This window comes from Lithobates pipiens, unplaced genomic scaffold (assembly GCF_037356315.1).
Source record: "Lithobates pipiens isolate NorthernLeopardFrog02 unplaced genomic scaffold, aLitPip1_a1.2 Scaffold_28, whole genome shotgun sequence".
NCBI lineage: Eukaryota > Metazoa > Chordata > Amphibia > Anura > Ranidae > Lithobates > Lithobates pipiens.
The window spans coordinates 194,721,985-194,735,725 of record NW_027507789.1 but is presented as its reverse complement, the minus strand read 5'-3'; the positions used below and the strand labels follow the sequence as shown (position 1 = coordinate 194,735,725).

At 50.3% G+C, this 13,741-nt stretch overlaps 1 protein-coding gene across 1 annotated transcript in view; it reads left to right on the top strand.

Moving 5' to 3' along the window:
• The window catches only part of APCDD1L (APC down-regulated 1 like), a 108,377-nt gene that overhangs the window by 92,365 nt on the left and 2,271 nt on the right, over window positions 1-13,741 (top strand). The window contains exons 2-3 of the mRNA XM_077460235.1: window positions 11,740-11,914; window positions 13,210-13,741. Of these exons, the coding sequence (XP_077316361.1) occupies window positions 11,740-11,914; window positions 13,210-13,741 (707 nt within the window). The remainder of the gene's footprint in view (window positions 1-11,739; window positions 11,915-13,209) is intronic.

The following is a 13,741-nucleotide window of genomic DNA, read 5'->3' as shown; positions in this document are numbered from 1 at the left end:
AGAGAGAGGGAGGAGAGAGAGAGGGGGGGAAGAGAAAGGGTGGGCAAAAGGGGGAGAGAGGGGGAAGAGGGAAGGTAGAGAGGGAAGGGAGGAGAGAGGGAGGGAGGGGAGAGAGGGAGGAAAGGGAGAAGAGAGGGAGGAGAGAGGGAGGGAGGAAAGGGAGGAGAGAGGGAGGGAGGGAAGGGAGGAGAGAGGGAGGGAGGAGAGAGGGAGGGAGGGAAGGGAGAAGAGAGGGAGGGAGGGAAGGGAGAAGAGAGGGAGGGAAGGCAGGAGAGAGGGAGGGAAGGGAGGAGAGAGGGAGGGAGGGAAGGGAGGAGAGAGGGTGGGGAGGAGAGAGGGAGGGATGGAGAGGGAGGGATGGGGAGGGAGGGAAGGGAGGATAGAGGGAAGGGAGGAAGGGAGAAAAGGGAGGAAGGGAGGGAGGAAGGAAGGGAGGGAGGGAGGAAGGGAAGGAAAGGGAAGGGGAGGGAAGGGAGGGAAGGAAGGGGAGGGAGGGGGAGAGAGGGAAGGAAGGAGAGAGGGAAGGGAGGAGAGAGAGAAGGGAGGGAAGAGAGAGGGAGGAAAGGGAGGAGGAAGAGAGGGAGGAAAGGGAGGGGGAAGAGAGGGAAGGAAGAGGGAAGGAGAGAGCGAGGGAAGGGGGGGAAGAGAGGGAGGGAAGGGGGGGAAGAGAGGGAGGGAAGGGGGGGAAGAGAGGGAGGGAAGGGAGGGAAGGGAGGAGAGGGGAAGGGAGGGAAGGGAGGGAAGGGAGGAGAGAGGAAGGGAGGGAGGGGGGAGGGAGAGAGGGACGGAAGGGAAGGGACAGAGAGAGGGAAGGAAGGGAAGGGACAGAGAGAGGGAAGGAAGGGAAGGGGGAGAGGGAGGGAAGGAAGGGAGGGGAAAGGGAAGGAAGGGAAGGGAGAAGGAAGGAGGAGAGGGAAGGAAGGGAGGGGAGAGGGAGGGAAGGAAGGGAGGGAGGGAAGGAAGGGAGAGAGAGAGGGAAGGAAGAGAGAGAGGGAAGGAAGGGAGAGAGAGAGGGAAAGAAGGGAGAGAGAGAGGGAGGGAAGGAAGGGAGAGAGAGAGGGAGGGAAGGAAGGGAGAGAGAGAGGGAGGAAGGAAGGGAGAGAGAGAGGGAGGGAGAGAGGGAGGGAAGGAAGGGAGAGAGGGAGGGAAGGTAGATAGAGAGGTAAGCAAGGGAGAAGAGAGGGAAGGGAGGGGAGGGAGGAGAAGAGAGGGAAGGGGAGGGAGGAGGAGAGAGGGAGGGAAGTGGAGGGAGAGAGGGAGAGAGGGAAGGAAGGGAGAGTGGGAGGGAGAGAGGGAGAGAAGGGAGGGAAGGGAAGGAGGAAGGGAAGGAGGGATAGAGGGAAGGGAGAGAGGGGGGAAGGGAGAGAAGGAGGGGAGAGAGCGAGGGAGGGGAGAGAGCGAGGGAAGGGAGAGAGCGAGGGGAAAGAGCGAGGGAAGGGAGAGAGCGAGGGAAGGGAGAGAAGGGAGGGAAGGGAGAGAGGGAGGGAAGGGAGAGAGAGAGGGGTGGTGAGAGTGTGGTGAGAGAGGGGGAGGGAGAGGGGGGTAAGAGAAAGAGGGGGGAGGGAGGGAGAGGGGTAAGAGAGAGGGGGGAGAGAGCGGGTAAGAGAGAGAGGGGGAAGTGAGAAAGAGGGGGGTGAGGGAAAGGGGGTGAGAGAGATCTGTCCCTGTCTGTAGCCCCTGGGGGGGCAAAGAGCAGGGAGAAGCTGTAGAGTGCTGGGGGGTGGGGACCAGAGAGTGCTGGGGGGTGGGGACCGGAGAGTGCTGGGGGGTGGGGACCGGAGAGTGCTGAGGGGTGGGGACCGGAGAGTGCTGGGGGCCAGAGAATGCTGGGGGCCAGAGAATGCTCGGGGTGGGGGGCGGAGAGTGCTGGGGGCCAGAGAATGCTCGGGGTGGGGGGCGGAGAGTGCTGGGGTCCAGAGAATGCTCGGGGTGGGGGGCGGAGAGTGCTGGGGGCCAGAGAATGCTCGGGGTGGGGGGCGGAGAGTGCTGGGGGCCAGAGAATGCTCAGGGTGGGGGGCGGAGAGTGCTGGGGGCCAGAGAATGCTCAGGGTGGGGGGCGGAGAGTGCTGGGGGCCAGAGAGTACTGGGGGGTGGGGACCAGAGAGTGCTGGGGGGTGGGGACCGGAGAGTGCTGGGGGGTGGGGACCGGAGAGTGCTGAGGGGTGGGGACCGGAGAGTGCTGGGGGCCAGAGAATGCTGGGGGCCAGAGAATGCTCGGGTGGGGGGCGGAGAGTGCTGGGGGCCAGAGAATGCTCGGGGTGGGGGGCGGAGAGTGCTGGGGTCCAGAGAATGCTCGGGGTGGGGGGCGGAGAGTGCTGGGGGCCAGAGAATGCTCGGGGTGGGGGGCGGAGAGTGCTGGGGGCCAGAGAATGCTCGGGGTGGGGGGCGGAGAGTGCTGGGGGCCAGAGAATGCTCAGGGTGGGGGGCGGAGAGTGCTGGGGGCCAGAGAATGCTCAGGGTGGGGGGCGGAGAGTGCTGGGGGCCAGAGAGTACTGGGGGGTGGGGGGCAGAGAGTGCTGGGGGCCAGAGAGTGCTGGGGGTGGGGGCCAGAGATTACTGGGGGTGGGGGCAGAGAGTGCTGGGGGCCAGAGAGTGCTGGGGGGTGGGGCCAGTGATTGCTGGGTGGTGGAGGGCGGGGAGTGCTGAGGGCCAGAGAGTATCGGGGGGTAGGGCGGAGAGTGCTGGGGGCCAGAGAGTGCTTGGTGTGGGGGGCCAGAGATTACTGGGGGTGGGGGCAGAGAGTGCTGGGGGCCAGAGAGTGCTGGGGGGTGGGGGCCAGAGATTGCTGGGGGGTGGGGGGCGGGGAGTGCTGGGGGCCAGAGAGTGCTGGGGGGTGGGGGCGGAGAGTGCTGGGGGTGGAGAGTGCTGGGGGCAAGAGAGAGCCGCAGGGGGTGTAGGGTGGAGAGTGCTGGGGGGCCAGATAGTGCTAAGGGTGGGGGTGAAGAGTGCTGGGGGGGAGCTTGAGAGGGGAGGCAGAAAGAATTGGAGAGCAGGGGGTGCTGGCGAAATGGGGGTGGAGCCAGGGAGGACAAGAATGGGCTGGAGAGCAGGAGGGGAGGAGCCAGGGAGCAAAGGGAGGGGCTGAAGAGCAGGAGGCGTGGAGAAAGGGAGCACAAGAAGGGGCGGAGCCAGTGAGCACAAGGAGGGGCTGGAGAGCAGGAGGGATGGAGCCAGAGAGCAAAGGGAGGGGGTGAAGAGCAGGATGCGTAGAGAAAGGGAGTACAAGAAGGGGCGGAGCCAGGGAGCACAAGGAGGGGCTGGAGAGCAGGAGGGGTGCAGCCAGTGAGCACACGGAGGGGCTGGAGAGCAGGAGGGGCGGGGCCAGGGAGTGCACGGAGGGGCGGAGCCAGGGAGCACACAGAGGGGCGGAGCCAGGGAGTACAAGGAGGGGTCGGAGAGTACGGAGGATGCAGAAAAAGTTAGATAGGAGTGGTGGAGAGACTGCACATAGATAGTGGAATTGATTTTTCCATATTCCTCCATGCAACCGCTGAATGATCACCTCTCCTCCCTGCAGATATTCAGTGGCTGTATGGAGTAATATGGAAAAATCAATTCCACTATCTATGTGCAGTCTCCCCACCGCTCCTCCTATTCAGGCACACAGGGAAGGCTGCACGGCATGGGCACTCACCTTTCCTCTGGTCGGCAGCATAAGAGTTCCTCCCTCTTTACACTCATGGTGGGACTATCCAGCTGGGTGGTTTTTCAGCAACCCCCCCCCCCCCCACTCCAGAACCAAATAGGAGGCAGGTGCGGAGGAGAGTTCTGGTGAGCGGCACAAGAGAGAAGCTCAGGTGAGGGTCCCACATGGACATGCCGTCTGTCATCCAGCCACTGCGCCACCTAGAGGACTCTACTGTCCCGCTCCCCGCACTTTCTGCCACGGCATTGATCACAGGCAAATTAGTCGATTGCGAGGCCCTTGAGACTGCGGGGCCTTAGGCAATCGCCTAATTTGCCTAATTAGAGAGCCGCCTCTGCTCGTGAGGCTTGCATAGCAGGTGCAGACGACTCGATGTCCGTGGGGATACCCGCAATCGTCTCACGGAGAGGGAGAACAGGGAAATGCTGATGTAAACAAGCATCTCCCCATTCTGCCTAGTGACACTGTCACTGATCACAGCTCCCTGTAATCGGGAGCGGTGATCAGCGATGTGTCACTGCTAGCCCCCCCCCCCCCCCCTCACAGTAAGAACACATCCCTAGGACACACTTAACTCCTTCACTGCCAGTCACATTTATACAGTAATCAGTGCATTTTTAATCGCACTGATCGCTGTATAAATGTGAATGGTCCCAAAATAGCGGCAAAAGTGTCTGATCTGTCCGTTATAATGTCGCAGTCACAATAAAAATCTTAGATTGTCGCCATTACTAGTAAAAAAAACTATTAATAAAAATGCAATAAAACTAGCCCCTATTTTGTAGACGCTATAATTTTTGCACAAACCAATCAATAAACACTTATTGAGTTTTTTTCGTTTTTTTTTACCAAAAATATGTAGAAGGATACGTATCCCCCTAAACTGAGGAAAAAATAAATGTTTTATATATTTTTTGTGGATATTTATTATAGCAAAAAGTAAAATATATTGCTCTTTTTTTAAATTGTTGCTCTTTTTTTGTTTATAGTGCAAAAAATAAAAACCGCAGAGGTGATCAAATACCACCAAAAGAAAGCTTTATTTGTGGGAAAAAAAGGACGTTAATTTTGTTTGGGAGACATGTTGCACGACCGCGCAATTGTCAGTTAAAGCGGCGCAGTGCCAAATCGCAATAAAAATGCTCTGGTCAGGAAGCGGGTAAATTCTTCCGGGGCTGAAGTGGTTAATATATATTCTGGTTAGCTACAGGTAAGCCTTATTATAGGCTTACCTGTAGCAACAAAGTGGTCTGTAAGGGTTTACAACCACTTTAATGAATTTTAATGCACAAAAACACAATATAATACCCATATGTTTGGTAAACTATATAAGATGACGTGTCACACTTTAAAATTGCGCATGCCAGTTGAATGGCGACAAACTACATAAGTTATATTATCAATGGATGAAGCTTTAAAAGCCTTTACAGGTTACCACTTTAAATTAACACAGGAGTTCTAGCTCTATAATGAATGCTCTTGAGCTGACATTCACAGTGATTCCTCATGTATGGTGTAATCGCTGTTGAATGCAGTCTTATACCCCATACACACGGCCGGACATTCCGACCACAAAATCCGTCTGATTTTTTTCCCGACGGATTTTGGCCGAAACTTGTCTTACATACACACGGTCGCACAAAGTTGTCGGAAAATCCAATCATTTGAAACGAGGTGACATACAAAACGTACAACGGCACTACGTGGAGGCCAGTAGCCAATAGCTTTCGTCTCCAAATTTTTTCTGAGCATGCGTGGCACTTTGTGTGTCGGAATTCTCTACACACGATTGGAAAAAGTCTGATCGTATTTTGTTTTTGGAAAATTTTAGATCCAGCTATCAAACTTTTTCCGTCAGAAATTCTGACAGAAAAAGTCCGATAGAGCCCACACACGATTGGATTTTCAGACAACATAATCCGATCTGACTTTTTCCGATCGCGTGTAGAGAATTCCGACGCACAAAGTGCCACGCATGCTCAGAAAAAAATTGGAGACGAAAGCTATTGGCTACTGGCCTCTATGTAGTCCTATCGTACGTTTTGTACATCACCTCATTCCGAACGACTGGATTTACAGACAACTTTGTGCGACCGTGTGTATGCAAGACAAGTTTCGGTCAAAATCCGTCAGAAAAAATCTGACGGATTTTGTGGTCGGAATGTCTGACCGTGTGTATGGGGCATAAGACTGCACTCAACAGCGATTACACCACATGTGAGGAATCACTGTGAACGTCAGCTCGAGAGCAATAATTCTAGAGCTAGACCTCCAGGGGCGGACTGACCATTCGGCCACTCGGGCACTGCCTGAGGGCCCCAGGCCACTAGGGGGCCCCATCAGGGTTGCCAGCCTCAGTAAAACCAGGGATAGTATGTAAAAATCTGTGTCTTATTTACATCTGTCTCTTACCGACATCCTTTTGGTCTAAAAATACAGAGATTATAGCTGCCCCACCTCTCCAGTACCTTCTCAGCCAATAGAAACATGTATGTGCCCTGCTCCTGAGTCTGGACGCGTAAAAAGCATTTGATAGACTAGGGTGGCCCTTCCTGTTCGCCACACTGAAACACATGGGGATGGGGGGACCGTTCCTGCAGGCTATACGGCACCTTTACTCCAACCCGTCCTCTCAAGTTAAGACCCCCTTCGCTACTTCATCAACCTTCTCTGTCTCTAATGGCACACGCCAGGGATGTCCCCTGTCACCCTTATTATTCGCCCTTTGCGTAGAACCCCTGGCGGCGTCCATTAGGCGGAATCAGGCTATCAGGGGCATCCCGGTTAGGGATAGGGAATTTAAGGTCTCGCTGTTCGCGGACGATGTTATCCTTACCCTGACCCAGCCTAGGATTTCCCTGCCCAATTTACACAAGGAGCTAGATCGCTACAGCGCCCTATCGGGTTATAAAATGAATGCCTCAAAATTGGAAGCCCTCCCGGTAAATATCCCACCCCTGGAGGTATACCATCTCCGATCCACTTTCCCATATCACTGGAAAACCACCTCCTTGAAATACCTGGGGATACATATTACCCCGACTTTCGCTTCCCTGTACCAGGCAAACTTCCCGCCCCTGTATGGAACTATTAGGCAGTTACTCTCCCAATGGCGGAAGCACCAGATTTCCCTCTTCGGTAGGATAGCATCTGTGAAAATGACGATCCTTCTGAAGCTCCTTTACCTTTTCCAGACCCTTCCTATTCCCATACCTTACCACCACCTGAAAAAACTACAAGCGGATCTGCTCAATTTCACGTGGAACTACAAACGCCACAGAATACCTCGCTCTGTAATGACTGCCTCCCGCTCAGACGGGGGTCTGGCGTTTACGGACCTCGTTAAGAATTACCAGGCAGCCCAGCTCCGAGCAGGGACCTCCTGATTCACCCAGCGGTCGTATAATAGATGGACGGAAATCGAAAAGCTTTGGTTGGCCCCAGCTCACCCTAATAGTATGCTCTGGAGTGCGGCAGCATTGGTCCCCGGGCCCGCTTACTGGGAACTATGTCTCATCTGCAGTGCCTATGGCGCAAGCTATCTAAAAGTATATGATTTGCTTTCGGATAAGTCGCTCCTGATGTCCTTTTTATACCACCCTAAGGTGCCAGATAGCCTGACATACCCGATGTCCCATCCATGGTCATCCTGGAATCTTTTCCATCTTGACAATGTCATACGCCGACCTTCAATCTAAATTCGACCTCCCGCGACAGAGTTTTTACAGTTATTTACAAATACGACACTATGCCCAGACCATATCCTCTGACCTGCGCTTCTCCCCGCCCTCTGCTTTTGAGACTGTATCTCTAGCGGGCACGGCCCAAAGGGGATTGATATCTGCCATATATAAATTTATTAACGCTTCCCCTATATCTTTAAAAGGCAAACATACCTATATGCTCAAGTGGGAGGAGGCGTTGGGTGAGGAGATTACGGAGGAGCAGTGGCAGACGATATGGTCCCAGGCCTCAAAAAGCTCCCTATGCACGCTCTACAGGGAGAATGCGTATAAAATTTTATTTTTCTGGTACATGACCCCGGACGTTCTTCACGCCATCTACCCCACCACCTCAGACAGATGCTGGCGGTGCTTGGAACACAGGGGTACGCTGCTTCACATTTTTTGGCAGTGCCCCCTTATAGTTCCTTTTTGGGAAGAGGTCCAGCACCTCTTGACTAATATCCTAGATCAGCGAGTGGCCCTGGACCCCAAGACCTTCTTGTTGGGCATCCCCTTTCCTAAATTGACGAAGTCCCGAAAGAAACTGTCACAACATATTCTGACAGCGACGAGGTGTCTAATTGCTCTACATTGGAAAAAAGTACAACCCCCCCACCCTCGGTGCTCTCCATACTAGAATCAGGGATGTGGAGTTGATGGAAAGGATGACCGCCGAGATACAGGACCGGGAGGACCGGATGTGACCAGGCGCGGGGACTACACACGGTGATCACCCCCTCTTCCCTCCCCCCCCCCCCTCCTCACCCCTTACCTCTTTTTTCTTTTTTTTGTCTCTCTCTTTTCTTATCCCTTTTATCTCCTAGTCTCTCGCCTTTGTTCTCTCTTTTCTTCTCCTTCTCACTCAGTACCTCTTTCCCTTTTTCTTCTTTTTTTTCTCTATTCTCTCTGGCTCTCGTTTCCTTATCTTTCATCGCTCCTCTAGAATGATGCTTTGAAGATAACGACTGGAGTGAGCAGTTAGTAACATTTGTAGATATCTGTCCCTATCTATTGGGCTACCTCATTGGACACTGTGATGGGCAGCACTATATATCTAACTCCAGTGATGGCCCGGATGATCGCGGAGGAGTCTATTTGGCCTGGTCTGTACCTACTCCAGGAGGCTCCCTGTGGTGGGTCAATGGGCGGGAGGCCCCTAGCGACTGCTCATTTACTTTCTTGTTGAGCTTATGTGAAGCAGTAAAGCATAAAGTGTAATGCATTGTTCAAAAGAATAAAAAGTTATTTGATAAAAAAGAAACATGTATGTGTATACTGTGTGATTGTATACTGTATGTGTGTGTGTTTGTGTATACTGTGTGGCCCCATAATCTTTGATTGCCTGGGGGGCCCCATAATCTCCTATTGCCTGGGGCCCCATGAGTTGTCAGTCCGCCCCTGTAGACCTCCTATGAATTTTTGACCGTATGTATGGGGCATATGTTTTCTATCCTGTCCAATCACTGTTACCCATAAGATCGATGTGAAGCTATCAGGGATATGTCTACCCATCATCAGTGGTACCAGTGCCTACCGCTGTTTTTCACACAATTTTCTGCAGACCGAAGAAGTGCACATGCAGTTAACATTTTTCTTCTATTGAAGAAGGATCAGCCAACTTGCCATAGCAATAACCAGAAGCTCCCACAGTTGAAAGGGCTCATTATCGCCCCCCTTTGGTTAGGTCTACACTGCCTCATCTTTGCCCAAAAGTTGTACTGATTGTTGGAGAATCAGTGGCATTGGGACATTTATGGTCACCCAATGCGTTCAGCTTATGACCAACTTCTGTTTGAGATGTTATGACTTAAGACAATAGGATTCACTCAGCTATATTATAATGGTAAAATCATTTGAAGTAACTCAGTGTCTATTAGTGCATGGGAACATGTATGTCTGCGTGTGATTATTGATGGCTTTTTATGGAAGTAAACTTGTGTTTTCAGTTTAATGGCCCTTTAAGTGGAGCTGTAAACCACTACATGACATGTCTTTATGGCTGCAGCGATCTGCCATTTGACAGCTCCTGTGATGTCATGTTCTGTACAATATAAGCCTGTTACCCTTGTCTGGAGGCCTGGAGACAGGATGGCACCCTGTTAAACCATGCGGAGACACCCTAATCCTTTCTGAATCTCCAGGAGCAAAATGCTGCCTTATCACACGGGAGCAAGACTGTTCCAGAAAGACATGAATCGTGAATCATTCAACCCGCAATGACCTTCTGCGTACTGTTTTATGAATATCATTTATCAGATGTGCACAGGGTCCCTGATTTATATGGACGGTCCTTGAATGTAAAGATTTGTCCCTAAAAATATCATATTTAATGTTGTAACGAAATGCATACAGTGCCTTGAAAAAGTATTCACACCCCTTGACATTTTCCACATTTTCTCATGTTATAACAAAAAACTTAAATGTATTTTATTGGGATTTTATGTGATAGACCAACACAAAGTGGCACATAATTGTGAAGTGGAAGGAATATGATAAATGTTTTTCAGAGTTATTTACAAATAAATATGTGAAAAGTGTGGCATGCATTTGTATTCAGCCCCCTTTACCCTGATACCCCTAACTAAAATCTAGTGCAGGGGTCTCCAAACTTTTCAAACAAAGGGCCACTTTATTGTCCTTCGGACTTTAGGAGGGCTGAATTGTGGCCAGCAGGGGCAGAAAATGTCACGGGCCCAGCATCAGTGAGAATAAATATGTCCTCAGGGTTGGTGGTCAATAGGAGGAGTATTCCCCCTATTAGCAGGAGTAATAGTATTCCATCATTGATATCAGTGGAAGATATAGTTCCCCATTGTTGGTGTCAGTGAGAGGAATAGTGCCTCATATCAGTGGGAGGAGTTGTGCGCCAAGGGCCACATAATGGCTAGCAAAGGGCCACATCTGCACGCAGTTTGGAGACCCCTGATCTAGTGGAACCAATTGCCTTCAGAAGTCACCTAATTAGTAAATAGAGTCTTCCTGTGTTTGTATAAATACAGATGTTCTGTGAAGCACTCAGAGGTTTGTTAGAGAACCTTAGTGAACAAACAGCATCATGAAGGCCAAGGAACACATCAGGCAGGTCAGGGATAAAGTTGTGGAGAAGTTTAAAGCAGGGTTAGGTTATAAAAAAATATCCCAAGCTTTGAACATCTCACGGAGCACTGTTCAATCCATCATACGAAAATGAAAAGAGTATGACACAACTGCAAACCTACCAAGACATGGCCGTTCACCTAAACTGACAGGCCGGACAAGGACAGCATTAACCTCCCTGGCGGTAATCCTGAATGTGGCTCACGGTGAATTTTCATTACCAAAATCGGTAACCCTGAGCCACATTTGGGATCACATTGAAGTAGCCTGGAAAGTTACTTGCCTTGTCCCCAGGATCCTGCGATGTCCTCCTGCTGTGTCAGCGGCCTGTGTACTCAATTCAATTCATCACTGGGCCGGGCTCAGTTCCCTGCGCGCGCACCGCAGGGAACTGTATGTGTATATATGTATATATATATATATATATATATATATATATATATATATATATATGTATATATATATATACTGTGTATACGTTATTAATCATGATAATAGGGTATCCTGTGTGTCGGATGGTATCATGTGAGTAATGGGCAGAAATATGGCAAGATGTCCTTTGGAAGAGGTTAGCAAGTATGCATTTATATATTGTAAAGAAGTATTAGTAATAAAAGCCATAGCGCAGTACAATTAGGATGAAGATTTAGGCTGGCCATACACCGTTCAGCAGGAAGTGGCCGAGACTCAAACCGTTAATGAACAGGCTAAATGTACTAAGTTGATCGATCTGTCAACTTGGGTACAACCAGCCTGCTGGATTCTTTTGCGATTATCACTAGCAGCTGCTATAGCTGCTAGCAATTATAACTGTCTTCCCCCGGCGGGGACGAGGGGACGAGGGGACGACCCCCCCCCCCCCCAACCGTGGCTGCAGGAAAGAAATTTGCACCGTATGGTCAGCCTTAGACAGAGACTAGGGTGGACAGATTTTATATTAAGCAGTTGTAGGCACAGAACTAGGCGCCTATGAAATTTTGAGGGTCAAAGAAGGGAGAAATTTGAAGCATATCTAAAGCCCAATTTTTTGTTTTTGTTTTGGACAGAACAGGGAAGAGAAAGCACCCGTGTTAGGTTTTTATTGCTGACTGTCCCTTTTTGCCAATCATCTATCTATCCAACGGATTCCCACCTGCCAGGGCCATGATTCTGGGGCCATGATTCTGCCTTTCATGTTTCTTTTGCAGCAATTTTATTATCTGATTGCCCTGGGCAAGAACAACAGTCCTCTTTACATGGAATTGACAAATGCTCTTTCTGTCCCTTTCACAGCTCTGGTCTATGGAGATAAGCTATGGGATGTTCCAGTTCCTCCTGAGCAGTTTCTTACCTCTGGAAAGCTGAACCGAGAGCCTCAATGTCAATACCAACTGCGCCACCTACAGGATGGGGCCCGTATATCCGCTGTCTTGCCTCCTAACATAGAAGGTCACTGGATCTCCACAGGGTGAGAAAATTATTAGCGCCTTTTACTGTATGCTAACTAACAAGGTTGTTTCCCTCATATATCACAGCAGGAATAATTCAACAAATCAGTAAACAGATTGCCACATAATGTACCAAGTGATCAAGGATAATTTCACACTTGATTTGCAGTGAATTGAAAATCACAGACTTCTTTAGATCTTTCTAGACAAATGGTTCCAAACTGTGGCCCGTGGGCCAGGTTCAGCTCTTTGCTTGCTTTTATCCAACTCTTGGGAAATTATTTCCCCCACTGTCAGCAACAGTTGGGGTAAGTTCCTGCTACTAACACCAACAATGGGGCACTAGTCCACTCACTGACACCAACTATGGCATACTATTCCTCCCACTGACAGCAATACTGGGGCTATTACTCCACCTAATACCAATCATGGGGCATTGTTTAATCCAACAGACGCCAGGACATTTTTCTCCCATTGGCTACAGTCCGCACCCCCCACTAATCTTTGCAGGACAATAAACTGGCCCTTTCTTTGTTTAGAAATCTTTCTAACCTTTGGTTTGATTTGGTGAAGGTCCTTTTCTGTTCCAGCATGGCTGTGCCGCTGTGCTAAAAGCCATCTCTATTAAGATATGGTTTGACGAGTGTGCTGTGTAGGAACTTGAGTGGTCTGCACTTAGAGCTGGTTCACACAGGGGCGACTCGTCAGCCGACTTAGCCGCTTGACAAGTCGCGAACCGTTCTACTCAAGTCACTCCGACTTAGAAAAAGGTTCCTGTATGACTTTTGGAGCGAATTGCATTGACTTCTATACAGAAATCATTTTGCAAGCCGCCGCTAAAGTCGGATCCTGGTCGCCTGAGGCAGTCGCGCTGCAAGTCGTGCTGCCTCAGTGTGAACCGGGTCTTAGCCCTGACTTCAACCCAACTAAATATCTGTGATGAATTAGAACACTAATTTTCAGCCATGGTTAGTGTTTGACCTCGTAAATGCTATTTCGGGTTACATGGGTACAAATTCCCACAGATACACTCCAAAATCTTGTAAAAAGCATTCCCATAAGAATGGAGGTTGTTTGAGCCACAAAGAAGAGTGGTTAGGGGGAAGGGCAATTCTATACAAATGCCCATGGCTTTGGAATGGGATGCCCAAAAAAGCTCATATAGGTGTGATGGTCAAGTGTACCCAATCCTTTGGCAATATAGTATATGTATAATGCAAGTTCATAGAAAAAAATAAAAAAAATAAAACAAGACAGTGTAAGTTAAACATAAAGTTCTTGCTGTTTTTAAAAAAAATGTATTTACTGATTACAGATGCGAAGTACGACCAGGCCCAGAATTCCTTACAAGGTCCTACACCTTCTATCCTAGTCGTTTGTTCAAGGCTCTTCAGTTCTACTACACAGACCCCCATTGTCATCACCCTTCCTACTCTCTGGTGATCAAGGGAAAACTGCGTCTACGCCAAGCATCCTGGATTACAAGGGGGGCTACCGAGGCTGAATACCATTTGCAGAAAGTTGGGATTGTATTTTACAGCCAGGAAGCCATGAGTGACATCAGGGCCCAGATGAACAGGACTTGCTCTGGGTTTTTATCCACCGGGCGAACATGGGCACCAGGGAGGGTATATGAGCTTCTCAGTGCAAAGGCGGGCAGAGACTGCACTGCTGCCATCACCTTCTCTATGCATGAGTTAAGTCTAGTAAGATTGGAGAAGCAATACAATGGACAACAGGGGGCAGGACTGGTGGAGAAGCTGTTTCTGGGAGACACTCATACAGATCGATCAGAAAAGGCACACTACCGGCCAAATGGATACCAGCAGGCACTACAGAGCGCTTTG